General features: G+C 45.9%; 1 protein-coding gene across 5 annotated transcripts in view; it reads right to left on the bottom strand.

The window, feature by feature from the left end:
* The window catches only part of IGSF9B (immunoglobulin superfamily member 9B), a 124,669-nt gene that overhangs the window by 38,455 nt on the left and 65,043 nt on the right, over window positions 1-21,171 (bottom strand). For all 5 annotated transcript variants that reach the window (XM_081889741.1, XM_081889744.1, XM_081889743.1 and 2 more), the window contains exons 8-11: window positions 14,866-15,008; window positions 8,048-8,188; window positions 6,365-6,481; window positions 2,980-3,130 (exon numbers count right to left, since the gene is read on the bottom strand). In XM_081889741.1, coding sequence (XP_081745867.1) covers window positions 2,980-3,130; window positions 6,365-6,481; window positions 8,048-8,188; window positions 14,866-15,008 — 552 coding nt within the window. The remainder of the gene's footprint in view (window positions 1-2,979; window positions 3,131-6,364; window positions 6,482-8,047; window positions 8,189-14,865; window positions 15,009-21,171) is intronic.

Below are 21,171 nucleotides of genomic sequence, written 5' to 3'. Positions count from 1 at the left end.
GGTGCAGGTGAACCAAAGCAGTAATCAAGGAAGCACAGAGGGTGTAGGAAGCTGTCTTATACAGGGTCAGACCACTGGAGCTACTTAGCTCAGCATTGCCTACACTGGCTATTGGCAGCTTTCAGACAGGGATTCTTTGCCAGCCCTACTCAGAGATGCCGAGGAATTCAACTTGAGACGTTCTGCAGATATTCTACCACTGAGCTATGGTTCTTCACCAAAATCTGAGTAATTGGGGGCCTGAATCCTGCTAGGCCCTGACAAATATTGAGGCTGAAGCCATATATGTGTCTAGACTCATCATTTGCAGGTGAGAAACTTGCACCAACCAACAAGAAAGGATGCTCCTTTTCTTCCCCTTCAACCCATCTAAAGAGATAGCCAAAATAAAATAAAAAAAATAAAAAAAATAATTAAAGAGCAGATTTTAGCAACAGGCTCATTGGAGCATGAAATTAAAAGGAAAAAATGATCTTCTCTTCCTGGGAACCATCTATGACTCAGACATGGCATTTGCCACAGAGATCATCCAAGAAATATGAGCCTCCCTTGACACAGAGAAGCACATCACCTCCCTCCAATTATCCATTAGCCACTCTGCGGGCTGTAGGCTCAAACATTTTGACTCCTAGAGCAAACAGATGGGACAGTTGAAAAGTCCACACAATGAAATCATTGAAAAGAGAGGCAAAGAGAAGTTGGGGAAACAGCACTCAACCCAAAACATAGGGTGATTGATTGGCATTTTTTCATTCAAAGGTGGCAGAACAGCATTTTCTTTTATCTCAAGTCAAACTTTCAAGAAAAGCTTCCAGATGAGGTCACTGAGATAGCACTAACAGGTGATATCTGTTGTTTTCTAAAGAAACTTATCAGATTTCCCCCAGAAATAGTAAATAAGGATTAGATGGGTGGGGATACATACTGCCATTTTAATGTCAACAACACTATGCAGATGTTGCAAAACAAAACAAAAAACAAGAAAACCCTTGAATTCATGAGGAACCCTGATTCTAAAATAAGTCGCCATCATTCCTCCCTCTTTATCTATCCCCAGCGCTGGATCAATTATGCATCAGCTAGGAGCCTTTATGAACCTGATGGTGCCACCAGACCTTTGCTAGCTGGCTCTTTTCAAGGAAACATCAGTATCTGGGAATTTTCCTTGTCCTCCAGTATGGATCCAAAACTGGGTATCTTCTTCATACACACAGAGGCCAGACTTTCTAAATATGGAGATCAGCCTCTGTTGCACTTCTCCTTTCTCCACATACCCTTCATTCCCAGCATGCCTTCTCCTAATCCATTATTTTCCTATTCTGGAGACACTATCAGCTGTGTTCTATCTAAGAAGCCAGCCATGAGCCAACCCTCCTCCTCAGCGAACTCTATTCCATTCTTCTCCTTGCCACCAACATTCAGACATCCTGTCCTGTTTGGCTGTAACTTCTCATTAGGATTTTGTTCAACATTTCTCTTCCTACCCTTTCAATTGCAATGGTCAAGAGAGAACTGCATTCCTTATTACAGGTGTTTCCATCTTCCTGGATACCACCACCACCTGCTCCAGGGGCGTCTTATCCATAGAGGCTAGTGGCGCAGGGCGCCAAGTTCTGAAGGGTGCTAGGGAAGAGATGGAGGCTGGACGCGGTGCCTCCCGGCATCAGCTCGCCATCCTCGCCCGCCTCCGCCATGCAGCACCACGCCCGGAACCTCCACCTACCATGGCCACCACAGTACAAAGTGGCCAGCTGAGCCGGGAGCCAGCCTCTTCCTCTTCCCTCCAGTCACTGCCCGCCTCCTACAGCCCCGCAAAGCTGGGAGCGTCACCGGCAGCGCCGTCCTACCTAAAAAAGGTCGGCAACTCTGGAAAGGGGGGGGTGCACAGAGGGATCTTTGCACCACAGCGCCGGATATGCTTAAGACGGCCCCGATCTGCTCAAGAGACTTGTCCACAAAAGCAGATCTGCTATTTTCAGAGCCATCAGATTTGGGGCGGTTCCCAAACTGCTATAGTTTCAAGGTTCAAAAAGCACAGGCAAGACTATTTCACAACTACTGTAATTCAGGCACCACTCAAAAACAGTGCTCCAGTGGTTGAGAAAGGAGAGGGGGGTCCTTATTAAAACCCACAAGGTCCCCTTCCTGGCTCCTTCAATTTTAGCCTAATCATTCCCCCCCCCCAAAAAAAAAACCTGTTAAAAAATTGCAGCTTTAAGGGGCTGCCATGAAATGTATTTTGAGCACTGTAATTTTATTTTATTTTATTGCAAGCCACACTATTACACATTCTTATCTGACTATTTCTCGCAGGTCATTCTTGCGAAATGTTACCATCCATAATGTGTATGTAAAGGGTTAATTGCAAGAGCTTCAGAACTCTGTAATGTCATGTGCTCTGTGGCAGTTATGGCAGTTGGTACCTTTATGGCAGTTAGTTGAACAGTCTTAACAGTTAGACCAGCAGGTATGCTGCGTTGTGCTGGTATCTGCCTCAGTCAGAGTTCGTCTGTAACAATTTAATCTATGTAAGATGTTTTAGCAACCTATGTATCACCTACCTGCGTTGTGTATTTAATCTGCAACTGCAAGTACACTAAGTAAAAGCTACTTGCTCTTTAAACTTTAAAAGAGAGCATTTTGCGTAGTTTCTATAGGAGGGGAAAAGAGAACTAATAAACAGGTCGAATGACCCAGACTGTCTTCCACAAAGCTCTGCTAAATAGGAACTAGAGTCTAATTCCCGCAATTCTGAACCACCATTGTTCTGCTGGTTTAACAGTGCAACTGCTCATTCTGATTTTTTTTTTCTCCCCACAGCTCAGTGAGAACTATTTGCAAATGGTTGCTTCCTAAGGACCGTTATCCACAGTAGCAAATATAACATTTTTCACTCCAGGAGAAGAAAAACCACAAACATGCATGGCATCCCCCATTTGGCCATGCCCATGAACGCTTCCAATCCATTCCCATACCTACCGATGACAGTCAGATGAGTGCTAGCAGTTATGCTTGTGACTATGTTGGTAGCGACACATTCCCACTCTCCGTGGTCATCCTTACTGAGAGATCGGAACTGGAGGCTGCCACTTGGAAGGGTGTTGTGCTTGCTTCTACTGGGCTTCCCTACCTTGGTCAAACAACAGAGAAAGCACAGGGGAAAGGAAGGAGAAATAAAGAGAGAAAAAACACAACTCAGAGGCATGTCGCAAGGGAAGCAGAGTGAGGCGACACGATGCCAATGCTGCTAGCACAAACTGGGAGAGGGGTGCGATTCTGGGCCCTTCCTGCAGACACTTGAAGGCATCTTTGGCAAAATCATTGGCCAGAGAGGTCAGCTCCCAAAAGGCGGTATGAGCAGGTAAGGCAGGTGTGGAGAAAGGAGCACAAAGAGGTACAAGGCGGAGCTGGAGAACCAGCAGAGATGAGGGAGCAGGCAAGGACAGAGCAAGGAATGGGCATGAGGGTGCTTCTGCTGCACAGATAAAGTGGGGTTTGGGCAGGGGAGCCCCTTTACAGTGGACAGTTCCTTACTTGAAGGGTTGCCTGGCTCAAGTCCAGTTTAAATGAGAAAGAATCGTAAGAAAGAAGAGCAGGAACAACCCTGAAGTTACACATTCTCAATTAGCAGCTGGTCAGCAGGCTGAGCAGAGACACAGGTAATCAACCCATAGTCTGCTTCCTCTACAGTGAGATGTACAAATTTAGAAATAATTAATACAGAAATCCAGTACATCTATGAAGTAGCACATATAAATCTGCATCTACCACTCTTCTTTGAGGGTGGGTTGATGCATTAATTTTTCTTAGCCACTGTTATAGGAATTCTATGTGCATAAACTTACAAGGCAAACACATGCATAAGTATATAAACTACGTGTCTGAAATAGTACAGGAGAGCAATCCTGAAACCATTTTGACACTCCCAAATTGACCTCAAATGTTTCTCTGCAAGGAGGAAGGAAATGGGAAAGCCTCCCCCTTGTCTTTTGCTAAAAAATCCTGTCTGAAGGGCGTATCTGTGTTTAAATAGGGTAAGCCTGTAACCTGGATTCAGGAACTGAGTATTTACCATCACAAAAGAATGGCCAGGATGCCCAGATAAAAGCAATCAGTGACATTAGGTATCCTGGCAGACAGGTTTTCTGCTGTAGACAGCCCCTTCAGTGATGTATGTATGATGTTTTGGGGGGTGGTCTTGAGCCACAGAGGAGGCAATTTTCAAATGTCTATGTAAGAGCTTGCACACCATTGTTCTAGGTTCCTCTCCTCCCTCCCTGCGTGGGGTGAGTGGGGGACCCTGTTGCAACAGTTTAATAAAGATCATGCTTACTAGCTGCTTTGCTTCTCAATATACTCTGGCTGGCCTCTGTTATTTTCTCCTACCGATAGAGAACCTACTTAATCTCTATATGGGCTCTTAGATACCCCATAAGGAAAAGGGGGCAATATTTTTCTTATAACAGTCACCTTAAGAGGCACCTGCTTCTGACAACTGGTAGAGATGTCTGTGATGGCTGGAAAAAAGTACCCTAATGTTCCTGCTCTACTACCCCACTAGTAGAGCACCTACTTGAGTACAGCAGGCTTCTCCCTGCAGATGTTCACCCTCCAAAGGATGCAGGTCAGTGGGGTCAGGCAACAAAAAGATGAAGTGTTCCGTGTGACCTGAATGCCTGCACAATTCTGCAACAACTGAAGGTAGCCCACCTAACAGCTATGAACATTACATAATTGTAATGTATGTTTAAAAAAGACAGTAATATTTGGGAGGCGGAATAGATGGATTCTGGGATATGAAACACTGAGTGCATACATTTATCTGCACTATGACTTTAAACCACTTCTAGGCCAGTTTTGATGTCCATGGCTCCCAACCCAAGGAATCCTGGGAACTGCAGTTCTTCAGGGGTCCCTTCAAAAAATATCCTCCACGCCACAAAACTACAGTTACCAGAATTCTTTATGGAATGGGTCAAAAGGTCATGACAGCTGATCTGGTCACTGGTAGATAGATATTCTTTTGCATTCTACGTACTGTTGCTCAGTTTAAAGCTTTAGGCCGCTAGAGGGAGCTACGACACCATGGATCTCACCTGCATTCACCCTATTAATATCTGGTTGCATGATGAGGCAATCACTCTGTTTCCCTTGAGTTTCAGGCAGTGCTGTTTCCCAAAGAACAGGTATGGGAACCATAGGACTACAAGCCCCACCATCCCTTGCCACCAGCTGTGCTTGGTGGCGATGATGGGAGCTGCAGTTCAGCAACACCCTAAGGGACAAAGGTTCCCCGCATCTGCACCAGAAGAGGGCCGTAGGGTGATGTTTAGGGCGGCACTTGGCCATGGGAATCACTTTAGCTGCAGCAATGGACAAAACAGATCTCCCCCTCCTGACCTCTGGCAGTGTATGTTGCTTCTGCTTGTCAAAAAGAAAGAAGAGGCAGTGCTATAAGGAGGTACAGACAGTCCAAGCAGCAATGAAGGGACACCCTGAGGACATGAGCAACTGCCTTATACTGGGTCAGACCACTGGGTCCACCCAGCTCAGTAATGTCTACACCAGGCATAGACAAACTCAGCCCTCCAGATGTTTGGGGACTACAACTCCCATCATCCCTAGCTAACAGGACCAATGGTCAGGGATGATGTGAGTTGTAGTCCCAAAACATCTGGAGGGCCGTGTTTGTCTATGCCTGGTCTACGCTGACTGGCAGCAGCTCTCCAGGTTTTCAGACTCTGTGTCTTTCCCAAGACTACTTGGAGATGCTGTGGGATTGAACATGGGACCTTCTGCACACAAAGCTGTTCCTCTACCACTGAGCCACTCCCCTTCCCTGAAGGTTCAGGGGCCCAGATGTGGAGAACAGAAGTTCAGTGGGTGACCTTGGGCCAGTTGCTGCCTCTCAGCCTAACCTATCTCATGAGGTTGTTTTTTTCTGGAAAAGTTTTGAATTAGCAATAATCGCGCCTCGGATTAACCTCATTGGCTACGATACTGCCACTGCGCAAAGCTATCTCATGAGGTTGTGGGGACTAAATGAGAGGGGAAACCTTGAGTTCCTTGCAGGAAAGGTGGGATATGAATGCAATAAAGAAATGAATAAAACAGAGCAGCTCATTTTGCAATTGCTGCTGTTGCTGGCTGACAGTGGCTAAGGTTTCTGCAGCTTCTAAGGCTTCCTTGCTAGGAGCTGGGTCTCTCCCCCACCCACCTGCGGGACGGGGGCGGCAGTAGTACAGCCCGAAGCGAAGCAGCTGAACCTGCAGTTTTGCTCTTACCGGGACAGAGTGTGGCTTCTCTGTCTGCAATATTCATCAAAAGCCAAAGGCACTGCAGATTTTTCTGGCAGGCCGGGTACCTTTCTCCAGGCGATGGCAGGAAAGGGGTCTCCTGCAGCAGCACAGGGTATCAACAGCTCCCTCCCTGCCTCTTGTCTGTACTCCCAGCCTGGTAGCACCGTAAAATAGGGCGGGTCCTGCAGCCAGGGATGGAAGGCAAGGGGAGAGAAAGGCGGGTGGGGGAAATTAAAAAATCGAACAACTCTCATTGAACGCACAGCCGAAACCTGCATTTAAAAAATCTGCCATCCAATTACAGAACTTTTAGCCAGTTAATGAGTCTGCCAAAAGCCAGATGGTTAAACAGATTACATTGACATACATACAATCACTGACCCATGTAAATTCACGGATGAGGCGGGTGTGCAATACCTTCTCTGTGTTCGTTCTCCCTTCGCACACTCTCTCCCTCCAACGCTTAGCTGCTCACAACACTCATGCAAGCATGCAGCTTGCTCGACTTGGTTTGCACGATGCTCTCGTGCGCACACACTCACATTCACTGTCCATTTCATGGAGACAGTATGTGAGAGCTGCCCGACGCTGGCAGATTGACAGGTTATCTTCTCTGCTGGATGCCTCCAACTGACAGCACCATCTCCTCCTCCTCGACATTTGCATGCTGACTTTTTCAGCTTCTTAGAAGGTGGATTGTTATAGTATGTCATATCACTGGAGTCCCCACAGGCATCATGGTGCACTCAGATACCACCACCCCTTGGTAGCTGCCAGATCCTCATGCCCCTCCCCACTTTATTTTTTAAATTAAGGGTTCTTCCTCCTTTTTTTTTTTTTTTGCATTTTGCAATTGTTAGGTTGATTTTATTATAGGGGGCTGCCTTTTTTTAAAAAAAAATTGCTCATTGGGCAGGGAGAGTCTAAGCATCACCAGATATTGGTTCCCCACCCCCACTCCCATGAAATGGATACTTGTGGTGTTCGTGGCAGTTTCTTAGACTTCCAAGGGGGCCTCTGAGCTCAAAAGGGCTGGGCATCTGTCTTCTATCACATTAGCAACAGAATCAGACAGACTCATTTCAATCAAATGAATCTAAAATTCCTTTAAATCAAAGCCTGTGGTCTCTTCACTTTAGGTGAGCTGATCTGATTTGGGGCACAAAGAGAGGCTCTGTACTGTGCCCCCGCACACCACACCCAGCCAGGAGAGCTTCACAACAGTCGTCTTGCCATCACAGCTGACATTTTGTTGATGTGGATTGCATCCAAAGTTAGGCATGCTCAGTGCAATATGCATAGTTCACAAGCTTTTCAGAACAGCAATATATCAAGAGGTGAGATACTAGCTGCCTCTGGCTCTTCCCAACTGTCCCTTAGAGTTATCGCATCAGGCTGCTGAGCTTGAGGGAGAAGCAGAGCAATTCAATTGCCTCTGTTGAGAGACCAGACACCTTTAGCCTTTCCTCAGATGTCATCTGGCAGCAGCCATTCCATCAGGGTATGTGGGCCATTTGCATTCAAGCTGATTGGTATAAGCACTTTAAGAACTGCTGCCTGACCTGTAAGGGGGGGGGGAGGTTCTGTCTCCTCCCTCCCTGTTCCTTTTCCTTGTGTGCCATGCCTTTTAGAATAAAAGCCTAAGGGTATGCAGTGCCACACTACTTCTCTTTTTTTGTGAGTATGCTGCTTTGTGAGCCTCTTCAGTTAAAGAGAAATATATTAATGTTTAAAAAGTAAATAAATACCTTCAGTACGAGTCGGGCAGGGGGGGACTGGCCCATTGTACCCAGGGCATTATAAGGCACGCAGGTGTATGTGCCAAGAGCTTCTTCCGTTGCCTCTTCTATTCGAATTGAGCCATCTTCCATCAGACTCCAGCCAGAAAACTGCACAGGCAAGAGAGAAGACTAGACACATTGCAGTTTTTGAGTTTCATATGAGATATAGGGCTGTTTTGTCTTTTTCTCTCCGCTTAAATTATCTGGTTGAATGTGTAGCCATATATCTAAGTGTAGATTGCATAGACTGGAACCGCAATGAACCCCTCCTCTTCAGCTGACATTTCAATATATACTTTGATGTAATGCTTTTCATTTGTCAGTAGATGTTGCTACAGTGCTGTTTGCACCACCTAGTGATTCAGGGTAAAAAGGTAAAGGGACCCCTGACCACTAGGTCCAGTCGTGACCGACTCTGGGGTTGCGGCACTTATCTCGCTTTACTGGCCAAGGAAGCTGGTGTACAGCTTCCAGGTCATGTGGCCAGCATGACTAAGCCACTTCTGGCGAACCAGAGCAGCACACAGAAACACCGTTTACCTTCCCGCCAGAGCAGTCCCTATTTATCTACTTGCAACAGGAACAACAGGACAACGAACAACAGGAGCTCACCCGGTCGCGGGGATTCGAACCGCCGACCTTCTGATCGGCAAGCCCTAGGCTCAGTGGTTTAACCCACAGCACCACCCACACTAAACTTAATATAACTTGTAGCTGCATTTTGAGGGGGAAGACCAATTCTTGGGGTGAGAGAGAGGAACATTTTAACCCTGTCCAATTCTGCATTTTTTTCTTCTGGAAGTTCTCCCCTGCCCTGACCCCCTGCAGACATATGGATTTCACCTCTGCAAGTGAAATAATATGGGTATCTAAGAAAATTTCAAGTGGAGGCCTAAGGACTGTGTCATTGCCAGGAGCTGATTATGGGAGAGGGAGTTAGGAACAAATCTGTCCTAGGTACCCAATTTGGATTAAAGAGTTCCAGGTCTAAGCACAACACATTAAATACAGTAATGGGGGCCTAGTCTGTCCAGGTACCTGTTATGATTCAGGTTTTTTGTTCCCAGGCCACACAAGCCTCCATCTCTATGCCCAGAAACCTCTAATGCAGCAACAGGGTCAACGTTACAAGTGTTGGGAGCATGTAAAGTTCACCTGGATGCAGAAGGCCTCGGAAGGCATCCTCGGTGCAAACTGAAGAATCCACTCCAAATTTCACATTCCTCTGGAATTCTGGCAGAGTGAAATCGCCCAAACTTTCCAGAATTGGAACAAGCAATTCAACTCATCCTTAATTCAGAAACGTCCTAGCAGCTGCCAGATCCTTAATGTCAGAGCTTAGAAAGTTCATTTTTTAAAAAGTAACTAATTCTAATTCTAGGTGAACGTGTCCAAAAAGAAATTAATTCTAGTTCATGTTGGTCCCCCTTTACAAAATGAACTATCTTGGTTCATGCTCAGTTCAAGTTCATCCAAATGTTCATTGGCAAAATACTTTTCAGTATTCACAATGTTACAAGCAGCTGTGCTGAGGCATACAGTGTACTTCAAACAACTAAAATAACAACATCAAAATATGGATACAGTGGGATGTGAATAGCTTAATTCATTCCTTCAATCAATTATCACATTTAAGCTTAAAAGCCCCCAAAGTCCAAAGTGTAAAAAAAGAAAACCCACATGTAAGAAAGTTGAAGGTTTTAACTGGAAGTTGTTCAAAGTTCCATCCTAAAACTTTATCTACATTCAATTCACTCAAAAGTTATGGGGGCAACTTTCAGGTGTTGTTCAGAGGTCTCTGAACTAATTCAGTGGACTTTTTTTTAATTCAAGCTACTTTATTCCAAGCACTGTATAGAAGAGAGAGAATGAATTACTGGAGTTAGAGCCCTGGTCCACAGTTCTTTTTTATTTTTTTTCTTAGGGGAGGGAGGGAAGCAGGAAGAAAGATTCAAAGCTGCAGCTGTAAAACATCAAGAATCACACCTAGCAAATGCTAAGGAAGAGGAGAGGAACAGGACAGCAGTTCTTTAGATTTTTTGGGAGGGGGAGGGAGGAGGATTCATAAACCAAAATCCCCTTGTCAACATTTTGGACTGCATTTGTAATCCCTTTGTTTCTGTCTGCTGGGAGACGGTCAGTTATCATAATTGGCCTACTTGGATGGCACAGATGTATCGCTTCGGGGAAACATGTTGACACAGAGCCCTGCTAATGAGATGTGGACAATTCCTCCTCCTGGCATCAGCTTGAATATAGCTCAGGTCAGTAGCGCTCAACAAAAACAAAGTACCCTAGGATCACCAATTATTCCCATCATCATGATGGCTGGGGTGCAAAATCATCCCATACCAACCTGAGTGCCGGCCTCGATTCCAGCATACAGCAACTTATTCCAGAGTAAGCTACCATTGACTGTAATTTCGAGGGAACATATGCTCGCTCTCCTCCAAAGGCCAGGGAAGGTCCACATTCAGCCCCAGTGCCCACCCCACTTAAGGGAAGCCATTTGTGCCAGATCAGATCAAGGAAGGAGCTAGGTATGTAGAGGGCTTTGGGTGCAGGCCCACGACACCTATGTGTATCCATGTATAGATCTTCTTTGGAGTATTAAAGTGGTCATAGGACATGGTATCCCTGGCACTGCACTTTACAGCATGAATCACCCAGTAAGGAAGACTAGAAATGTATTTTTTAGGTTTAGGTGTTTAAAAGTGGGGACTGGGAAGAGGCAGGAAATCTAGGGCCCTGCAGAAAAGAACTGGGCTCAGGCTTCCTAACTATCTTCCTGGATGACCAAAGGATCATCTGGTGCACTGCTGCTTCTCCAGCTGTGGCCAAACAGCTGCCCCCAGCAAGCTTGCCAACAAAGCAAGATGGAGGTATCCTTTGTTGCCTGCTCAAAGACATCTGAGATCTCATGCCTCTGAATAAAGCATCGTGCCAAACATTGGGTCCCTGGAGGGTCATTTCTGGTGGTCAGGTCCTGAGAACAGGAGGAGTTAGTATCCATCCAAGCAGCCCAGTAGCAGCTGTGTTGTCCAAAACAAATCTAGAGCACCAATCAAGGATGGCAGGAAGGGCAGGAGCTTAGGGAATATCCTTGTACCAGAGAGAAGTTCCTTGGAATACAAAGCAAACACTAAGGCTATGGCTTTAAAAAGGTCCTGGTGGGCAGGAATTGGCTTATGGGAATCAGCTGACTCAAGAGTTGTAACAGGCTGGGATTGCAGCGAAGATGGTGCCTGAGCTACAGTGCTGGAGCCATGTGAGGGAACACAGGAAGCTGCATTATACCAAGCCAGACCATACGTGCGGTAGCAGGAGCCACCACAGTGAGTCCCACTAGTTCAATGGGACTTTCCCCCTATTCTCCTTTCCCTATGTGCCCCCCATTGGCTCTGGAGGGGTCAGGGGAGCATGCAGTGGGAGTAAGCAGGGGCACCATTCCATCAGGCAAGCAGAAATGCATACACTGATGCATACAGTGTTGGTGCAACACTGAATTCCTTCCCATTTAGATCAGGATTGCCTACACTGACAGGCAAAAGCTCTCCAGGATTTCAGGTACACTTCACTCCCAGCCCTGCTTGGAGATGCCGGGGATTGAACCTGCAACCTTCTGCATGTATAAAGGTAAAGGGACCCCTGACCATTTGGTCCAGTCGTGGCCGACTCTGTGATCATCTCGCTTTATTGGCCAAGGGAGCCGGTGTACAGCTTCCGGATCATGTGGCCAGCATGACTAAGCCACTTCTGGCGAACCAGAGCAGTGCACGGAAACGCCATTTACCTTCCCGCCGGAGTGGTACCTATTTATCTACTTGCACTTTGATGTGCTTTCGAACTGCTAGGTTGGCAGGAGCAGGGACCAAGCAACAGGAGCTCACCCCGTCGCAAGGATTCGAACTGCCGACCTTCTGATCGGCAAGTCCTAGGCTCTGTGGTTTAAACCACAGCACCACCAGCGTCCCCTTCTGTATGTATAGCAGATGCTATACCACTAAGCAACAGACCTTCCCCTGAAAGACATGCAACCCTGGCACCATGCAATAATAAGTTATCAACATGTTATGAACATAATGTCTCATTGTATCTTGGTAGAAACAATCCATGACAAGATTATGGTAAACATGTTTCGTCACTCAGCTTGAAATCTAGATTGCTCATTAATACATATATATACATTTCTACCTTGCTCATTACAGAAATACATTCTGCTGATGGGAACACCCTTACTTGGGGCAATATCTGCTCAACTGGAGCTCCGGGGGGCGGGGGGACATTTGCCGCACAGTGTGGCTGTAGCCAGACAGGGGAATAGTGTCACCTTCCTGCATGGCTGAGGAGGGGGTGGCTGCCTGATGCTGCCCTCCACCTGGCCATGCCGGACCCTCTAAAAGAGTGGATATTGACCACAATCAGGGCATGGGCATGGGGGTTGTGCCCTGCCTGTCCCTAGGGTATTTAGGAGGGTGACCTGGAGCAGGCCGCCCTCTTGGTTGACCAGCACATGATTTACCACCCACCCAGACAGTTAGAGGCCTGCTCAGTGGGGGAGCGGGCAAGTTGGCGTAAGGACATTGCTATGGTTAATTAGTCACCATATTCGGGGCCAAGGAGCAATTTTCTTCTACAAGCAAACTGGCCAGCTTGCAGACTTTCACCCAGTGCTATTTTTCTAGAAAAAGAGGTGCAGGAACTCACTATGAACACCTCCTTCATTCTCTTAGAATGACAATGGTGTCCACCTGAGAGGTGATGGAACTGAGTTCTGGTTGAAAAAAAGCCCTGCTTTCGCCTACCTCATAGCAACTGTCACAACTTTGGCATATAAGGCATTGGGCTGGATCCTTAGTCACACGAATACCCCATTAAAGGGGTCCAGAAAGGGTGACTCTGTCTGGGAATCCACTAGGAGACCGATGGGCCAAAACACCTCTCCCAATGGTGGGCCTATGCGAAATCGTGGCACCTGACCCATATCGGGATTGATTCCCCAACACTGGATCAACCCATTGGGTTCCTATCCTCCACATCAGCCACAGACATCATGTGTCTGTGGTGGCAAATAGTGGGCATGATCCTTCTAAACATTGGGCATAATGAACCCTCACTGATTTCAATGAGTGAGCTAAGCACATAACAAGTATCTTCCCCATGGAAATCCACAAGGCTTCCAAGTGCTCAGCTGTGGCTGGATTGTACCCTTCCCTGATCATCAACACTATCATGCCTGAAGTTGAGAATCACATTAGTAGATGACTTCCCTGCACACACACTCCATTAGAAACAGTCAGAATATAATCTTTAAACTGTTAATATTTAAAGGAAACTCTAAATATTGAGTATTTTGTTTAAATATTTAAAAGAATGAAGTCCTTGATAGGATTTTTCAAACCAAGGTAATAGCAGGACGGAGTCTCATTAAAGAGGATCTTTTAAGCATCCCATATATAGTAATATCTGCCAGATGACCCGTTATACTTCCACCAGTGTTAGATTAATGATGCTCATCTCCCACAGTGACAAGAGGAATAAACTCCCTATGAGACCCTAGATGGAGAGATTGCTGTTGATTAGATTGAAGAATCCAAATTATTGTTCTCTTCTAAATGCCAAGAGACTTTCACATGGTGTGGGGAGGGGAGAAGTGCAGCATCTTCGTATGCAACAAGGGTGTCCCAGCCGAAATTGACAGAGATCACATGGAAGGCGGTGGGTCAGTGGGTCACTAATTGGCAAAAGGCATTCCTTACAGGACAGGTATTCAACCAGTAGGTTGGGACACCCAGGTGGGGGCTCTCACATGCTGGAGGGGAAGCTGGAAGATCCTGAGAAAGGACCAGTCCTGACTTTTCAGCTTTTTCCAGCTGTTGCTGCCATGTTGGAATCCAGCTGAGGCCAACCAAACCAAATAAGAAGAACTACATGCGGTGTTTGGGCTAGAACATGTTCTTCTGGTAAGACACCCATTTTTTATATCCAAGAGTTCTGCAAAGTAGCAGGAGAAGGGCAAGTGTCTTTTTCAGTAAGAAATATATTTCTGACCAACTGTATGCCTCACCTTCCTATGTATAGCTATACCTGAAGCAAGGGACATATCTATGGAGCAGGGGCACTGTTCACTTTCAGTTTTCATCAGAAAATCTAACTGATTAATGAACAGCAATCCTATGCACATCTAGTGAGAACTAAGTCCCATTGGTCTGTAACTTACATTCTTTGTCTGCTAGGGCAAGGGCTAGAAGACAGATGAGGTTTAATGTTGTGCAACAAAGGAATCCAACACAATGGATGTGCTAGTGGAAATTCATTGCACAACAGATTGCACCATCTGTCATGCAACAAGGTTACTAGCAACCTGCTTATGCTTTTGCTTGTGCGACAACAGTGAATTCCTTCATCGGAACATGTATACAGCTAAGAGGCATTAACTTAGTGCTACATTGGATGCAGACCCATTGAGTTCAACAAGGCATACTCATAGCTAAGCAAGTATAGGATAACAACCAAAACCTAGTTTCAACCAGGATAATTAAATCAATGTGGTAGATCAAGATCTGGGGAGATTCAGCTTCAAATCTCCCACCAACATTACTGAAGGTTGGTCGCTATCTCAGCCTAGCCTACTTCATAGGGCTTTTGTGGGGATAAAACAGGAAGGGAACAATCTTGCATGCCACCCTGAGCTCCTTGAAGAAAAGTCCAGATGTTAATGCAAGTAATAAACAGCTGAAGTCCTAAAACAAACAAAATCATACACAATTAAGAGCTCCTTCTACCTTTTCAATGTGCAGAGGGCGTCCATCTTTGTTCCACTTGACCAGGGTAACCGGAGGTTCCGCCTCAACTGGGCAGCGAATGTATCCATGTATCCCCACCGGAACGTATATGACGGGTGGCATGTTGACCACACGGGCAGGATCTGGGATGGGATAAGTCAGAAGGGATGAAGAGCTTTAAAATATGAACCCTTCAGACAAGCATCAAGCTTGTACCTTTCTACTGTGGCCTAATTGAACAGAGGTCAGCAACGTTTTTAATAATGGAGTCCAAAACCCCACATACTAAATCAGTAACATTCATAAAACTCTGGCCTCCAGAGACCTTTATCCTTGTGCTCATTATCTCTGCCAGCTCCATTAGAGCAACACTTAGCATTTACATGGACCCTTACGTCACCAAAAACGTTTTATCTCAATCTATCTGTGCTAAGCTCTAGGAGCATGGAAGCATTTTTCAGTCCGGAGGGAGGGAGGGAGAAGGAGAGGGAGGGAGGGAGGGAGAGAGAGAAATATAGGCACATACACACCCTCCATCTTCTCTCTCTCTCTCTCTCTCTCTCTCTCACACACACACACACACCCATGATCAGTGTTAAAATCTTGCCATCTTACTCAAGAAGTAAAATAAACCTTTCCCAGTCAACATTTAGCAGGTGCAACTCACACCTTTTCCAAAGTTGTTTGCATAAAATTTGAGGAAGGATAGTTATGCTATAATTAAAAATGGGGTAAGGGATAACAAGGTTACCTGCTTTGGTACATCCCACTGGGAGTTAGATGGAGTGGAATTTGAGGTGTACTTGAAAGTCCCTGTTCAAATACAATGAACCCTGTAACCATAGAATCATAGAGTTGGCTCAAACCACTAACCATCTGGTTAACAGCCAGATGCATTCACCCATTGCGCCAGGTGAGAGAGAGAGGGGGGGGGGAGAGAAGGAAGGAAGGAAGGAAGGAAGGAAGGAAGGAAGGAAGGAAGGAAGGAAGGAAGGAAGGAAGGAAGGATTTTGATCAATTTCTCCATGTTATTCTTATTTTATTTTTATAGCTGGGAAGGTGGGTTGTACATCATCAAGCTGCCACCTAAAATAAAATAAAAATCAAGGCTACAGTAAGGTGGGAGCTCCCACTCAGAAGAATGAAGAAGAATTCTGGGTAAAGCAGAAGAGAGATTCAGTGAGCACATATTCAACAGCGCAATTCTAAGCATGCCTAGGTTTTGCAGAATTTGTAAGGAGCTACTTCCAGGTAAGTGAGTATATGATTGCAGTCCAGCTTTTCATAAGCAGCATTATATTTCCCCTTCCTCTCATCCTGCCTGCATCTCCCCCCCAAAAAAATCTACTCCTGGAGGTTGGGGGACATTCTGGGACAGATTTGGGAGGCATGCAAGGGGGCTGCAAGGGGAAGAAAGGAAGTCTCGTTGTGCAAGGAAGCTTCCCCTCACATGACATTGGATATTGCTCCATGTTTCATCCCTTTCCCCCCAGTTATTAAAAAGATACCATATCTATACCACAGCCTTAAACTGCTTAAGAACAGTCATTCTCTCTCCACAGGGAACTCTGGGTATTATAATCCTGGGTGGAATCTCAGCAACCAGTGGGAGTGGGGGGGAGGAAAAACATATATTTATCTATATGAAAACTACCACATTCAGAGAACACTCAATTGAACACAATAATAAGAGAGGAATCAATTTTCAGTTTCATTATTTAAAAAAAAAAAATTTCCTTTTTAGTTCTAGCTGTTGTTGTTAACCCAAGAGGTTTCACTGCTGCTTTGGATAAAGAAGTTGCCTGTAATAGACAGAACATGCAGTGCACCAACAGAGTAGGGATTTTTTAAAAATTAAATACTAGATATTACTTTTTTAAAAAATAATGGGAAGGAAGGCAACCTAAAGTAATTTGCTGGGAGTTCTCTGCTCTGGCAGGGACACTCTGATCGGCTGGAGGAGTATAATTGGAAGGGAACAGGAGACAGTATTAAAACCTTTAGTTGCATCGCTAAGGAAAGGAGGCTATTTTGGAACACATGTGGGGGGAACATAAAAGACAACAAAGATGAGGAAAATACCTGACAAACAGTTATGAACATCGGAAGCTTACTGTGAGGGAGGCTGCTGGTATACTGTCTGCACTGACTGGCAAAGACTCTCTGGTCTTCCCCAGTTTTGTGGGGAGATGTTGCGGATTGAAACTGGCACCATTTGCATGCAAAGCATCTGATCTACTGTCATGCTATGGCCTTTTCCTAAGAGTTGAGGCCAAATGAGCATGATCTAGCTCACCACACGACAGTGGGATTAACCAAAAGGTTTAGCCATCGCCAAACAGGATGCTTCTTCACAGCAAGATCTGAATCAGGGTCATAGCATCATTGACAACAATCGGCTAATTTTGCATCATGGTGTGCCTACTAGTACACCCTTTATTTTCCTTCTCTCTCTCTCTCTCTCTCTCTCTCTCTCTCTCTCTCTCTCTCTCTCTCTGTATTTGTGGTAGATATAGGGGTGTGGGTTTATTGGAGAGAATGGCAGAGCTGAAACATGAGTTGCAGAATGATTTGGGACCAGTGGCATGGGATTCAATTTTTAAGTGCAGGAACTTATCATGACAGCTTTCATAGCCAACAAGAGTTCAAAAATGCAGACGTCACTGACAATCCATGCACATGTACACCTTAAATAGCAGGTGTATTTAGCACAATACCCATTTTGTTAGGATCAGTTGACATCCTTAGGCTAGTGAGTTGGCAAAGGGTGGTGAAGTGATTGTTAGAGTGTTGGTATTTGGCTGGGGAGACCTGGGTCCACAGCACTGGTCAACTATGCAGCATGACTGTAATCCTGCAAGCAAGATCCATTTGACTCAGTTCTGACTTCATAAGCTCAAGTTGTAAAACATACCGAGCTTTAACAACAGATCTTCTGACATTTGAAATGCAACAGTTGACTTCTAATCAGAAATGGAAACAATCTTGCAAGGAAGTGCCATGAAGCAGGAACCCCATCAAAGAAAAAGAAAGAAGCGCCCAGCCTCTGCTTCACTATTTTCTTTTATACCTCTGATGCTAATCTGTCACAGACCCTAGCAAAACTTGAAACCCTCGATTCCACGTCATTAACTTGCCTGAGCAAGGAGGGCCTGTCAACTACCCATGTGGTCCAGCACATGACACTATCACTCCTGCTCTGGGAGCAGTGTTTTCCCTCTGCCCTTGTTTGTACGCCTCAAAATCACTGGCGAGCAGAGATGGGGGGCAGAGACAAATGCATAGCACAGTCAGTTCTAAGTCAGCACCTGAATCAAGAAATCTGTTTAGCACAGAGCTGGAAAAAGGGGGTAAGGCAGAATGGACAGGAAAGCAAGTTTGCAGAGATCAGACCAGACAGGGAAAGACAAAAACTGACTGAAGGGAATACTTGGAGTAAGGCTGGAGGAGCACACAGGCAAGGCCAAGGCCTGACTGTTGCCTAGGCAACAACTCAGGCCTCACCTGGAGGTATTTATAGCCAGACCAGGCCAGAAGGAACCAATAAGCTGACACAGGGCGGAGCCACACCAGAGTCCAGGAGGGCAACAATGTTCTTCATTCTACAACAGTGACTGGGTTCCTCCCAAGGGGCTCCAGGACACTGCCATGAGGTTCTTGGTTCAAAAACTGGTTGATTGCAACATCGTGCCTGGATCCTGCACCATAGTCCTCCAAATCTCATCCTCCACATCTTCCTGTGTCTGCTCCCTTGCGCTACTTAGCCTTGTCCAATTAGCAGTATTACAGAACAGAGACTAAAACCTCCTTTTGCATCCTCCGCTTTCTGGTCCACTGACTATTTGGGAATTCCAGATTCATTCGCTTTTGTTTTTCTCCTCCCCTTCCCTTGGGTGATGGGGGTGGGGAGCAAAAAAAAAAGGCGACGGGTAATTCCTAGCATCAAACCAAGAGTGATTGAATGACGCCACCATTGTCAGGGATTTTGGATCCCCCTGCTTCTGTGATTGATGGGAACAAGTCAAAAGGAGGAGGGAGGGCATTAATCCTTATTATTCTGGCTTTAGAGGGTTTTGTGTTCGCTTCTTTTCGCTTTCCAAATTTGATAGCCTGCCAGGGACAAAATTAAAAAAAGAAAAAACCCACACAACAGAGGTATTAAAGATTAAAAACCAAATGATTAAAATCCATAAAAGAGCCTTGCATATTCCCATGCAGCAGTGTTCCAGCGGCACTCAGCACACGAATTGTGAACGGGAGTAAGATCCTCCAGAAGGAGAGGGATTTTTCAATCAGAGGTTTTGTCTGATCACACTGCACTGCACAGCACACACACAAACACACCACTCCCCCAGCCCATCACACTTTGCAAACAGCTGACAACCACCAAGGACTGAAACGTTTATCAAGGTCATCTGATGCCGTCTGTGGCATCGTAACCCAGATTCATATCCAGGGCGTAATGAGGAACTTGATTTGTATACACACAGTTTAGAGCCATGTCTTAGGAAATGTAATCAACATAGGCTCAAGGGATTGGTAACGGGACACTGAGCTTTTTCACTTCTAGGTCACTGGACAACATCCAACTTGGTTGATTAATGACTGGCCAAAAGCCGTTGCCATCTGACAGCTACTTGGGGAACACTGAACGAGAAAGCTTTCCCTCCCAGACAAGAACTGGAGCAAAAGTGACCCGGAAAACCGGAACCTAAAAGTGATGCTCCTTTCCTCCTAGGTTCATAGCATGTTGCAGATGCGTATGAAGCACCAAAGTCCAAACAGTGAATCCAGAACCAGGAAGAGGTTTTAATTCTGGGCAAAAATGTAACCATAGTTAGGAGATGCGGAACATGCTGCAGGCGCAGTCACTTTCTCCTCCTCATTTTTCTGGCATTAATCCCTCTCCTGTCTGTGGTTTACTTTTTAAGCAATGGTGTAGTGTTGCACCAAGGTTAACACAGACCATGGTTAGAAGTAACCAGTGTTACACCCTGGTTTCAAGGAAACTGTGGCTAGCACTAACTTAACTGCAAATGCAACACTATTTTATTTTATTTAACAACAGTTATATACCACTTAATTGTAAAAATGATGGTGGGTTTTGTAGTCCAAACTATCTGGGAGGGCACTAGCTTGGGCAAGTGGTCATATGTGGTCAAAGTGCACAGCAATGACCCATGAGCCAATATCTGGGTTGCTTCAAGGAGCCTCAGGCAATGCCTGCTGAATACGGCTGGTTGTTACTATATGCTTTGGGCTTTCACCTTGGAGGCAAAAGCCTGCCCTTTCCCAAGCTGCTTGCTGTTTTATTGATCCCCAACTTCCTTCTCAAAGGCAGTGGCATGCCAAGTGTGCCAGGGCATCTGCACAACTACTGTGTCCCTTCCAGCTCAGCCTTGTGGTTAACATCCAACTCACACGGCTGGGTCTGGGAGACGCAGCACAGCTTTCACCAGCCACCTTGAGATAAAACAAATGTAACAGAGATATAAAACCATTCTGATGCACTTGAGTTTGCAAGGATCGGTGCGGTATCTCACCTATAGTTTGAAAAACCCCTGGAAACAAATGTATACACGTACACAAGCACACGCTAGGGACTCCACCAATCCTACCTACCCCTTTGGCAACTGCCCTTCCCCTACAGCTGACCAAACACCCCTCCCTTTACACCTCACCAAGCCTCTCCCCTCGATCCAACATCCAGCCCCTTTTAAAGCAGAGGGGGAGGCATTTCACAGAGCATCTTGCTAAACTGCACTGTGAAGCACATCTCCCCTCTTTCCCCTGCAGGTGAGTTTAACAGAGAGGGGACAGCTGCTCCCTGAATCATAGCCTAAAGGGCACTCCCACCGCCCCATTAAACCCCAATGCATGGCCAGTCTGCCTGGGCCAGCCTGCTGCTCCTCACACTGCAGTTGGCATGGCTGCCATAACCTGCAAAGCAGGACAACATTTTACGTGTGTGTGTGTGTGTGTGTGTGTGTGAGAGAGAGAGAGAGAGAGAGAGAGAGAGAGAGAGAGAGAGAGAGAGAGCAGTGAAGGGTCCTGTTTGGGGGACTGCAGGAAGCAACGCTGGCCAAGCACCTAGCAGATTGCAAGCACTGGTTTAAAAAACAAAGAATTAAATAAAAGCTGATGGGTGTGCATCCTGCCTAGGCAAGGAGTGGCAGCTTAACCCTCCCTGGGGACATCTAATACTCATATGATACTCTAACTCTGAAGCATCTGCTGCTTGGTACAATATGGCAGGGCTAGGTAGCATTGCATTAAACAAAGCAATTAACCCAGCAACCGCACTGA

The sequence above is a fragment of the Podarcis melisellensis genome (assembly GCF_964234715.1).
Source record: "Podarcis melisellensis genome assembly, chromosome: 15".
In the NCBI taxonomy this organism is placed as follows: domain Eukaryota; kingdom Metazoa; phylum Chordata; class Lepidosauria; order Squamata; family Lacertidae; genus Podarcis; species Podarcis melisellensis.
Note: the sequence above shows the minus strand (reverse complement) of the source record. Positions and strands in the feature narration are given on the sequence as shown.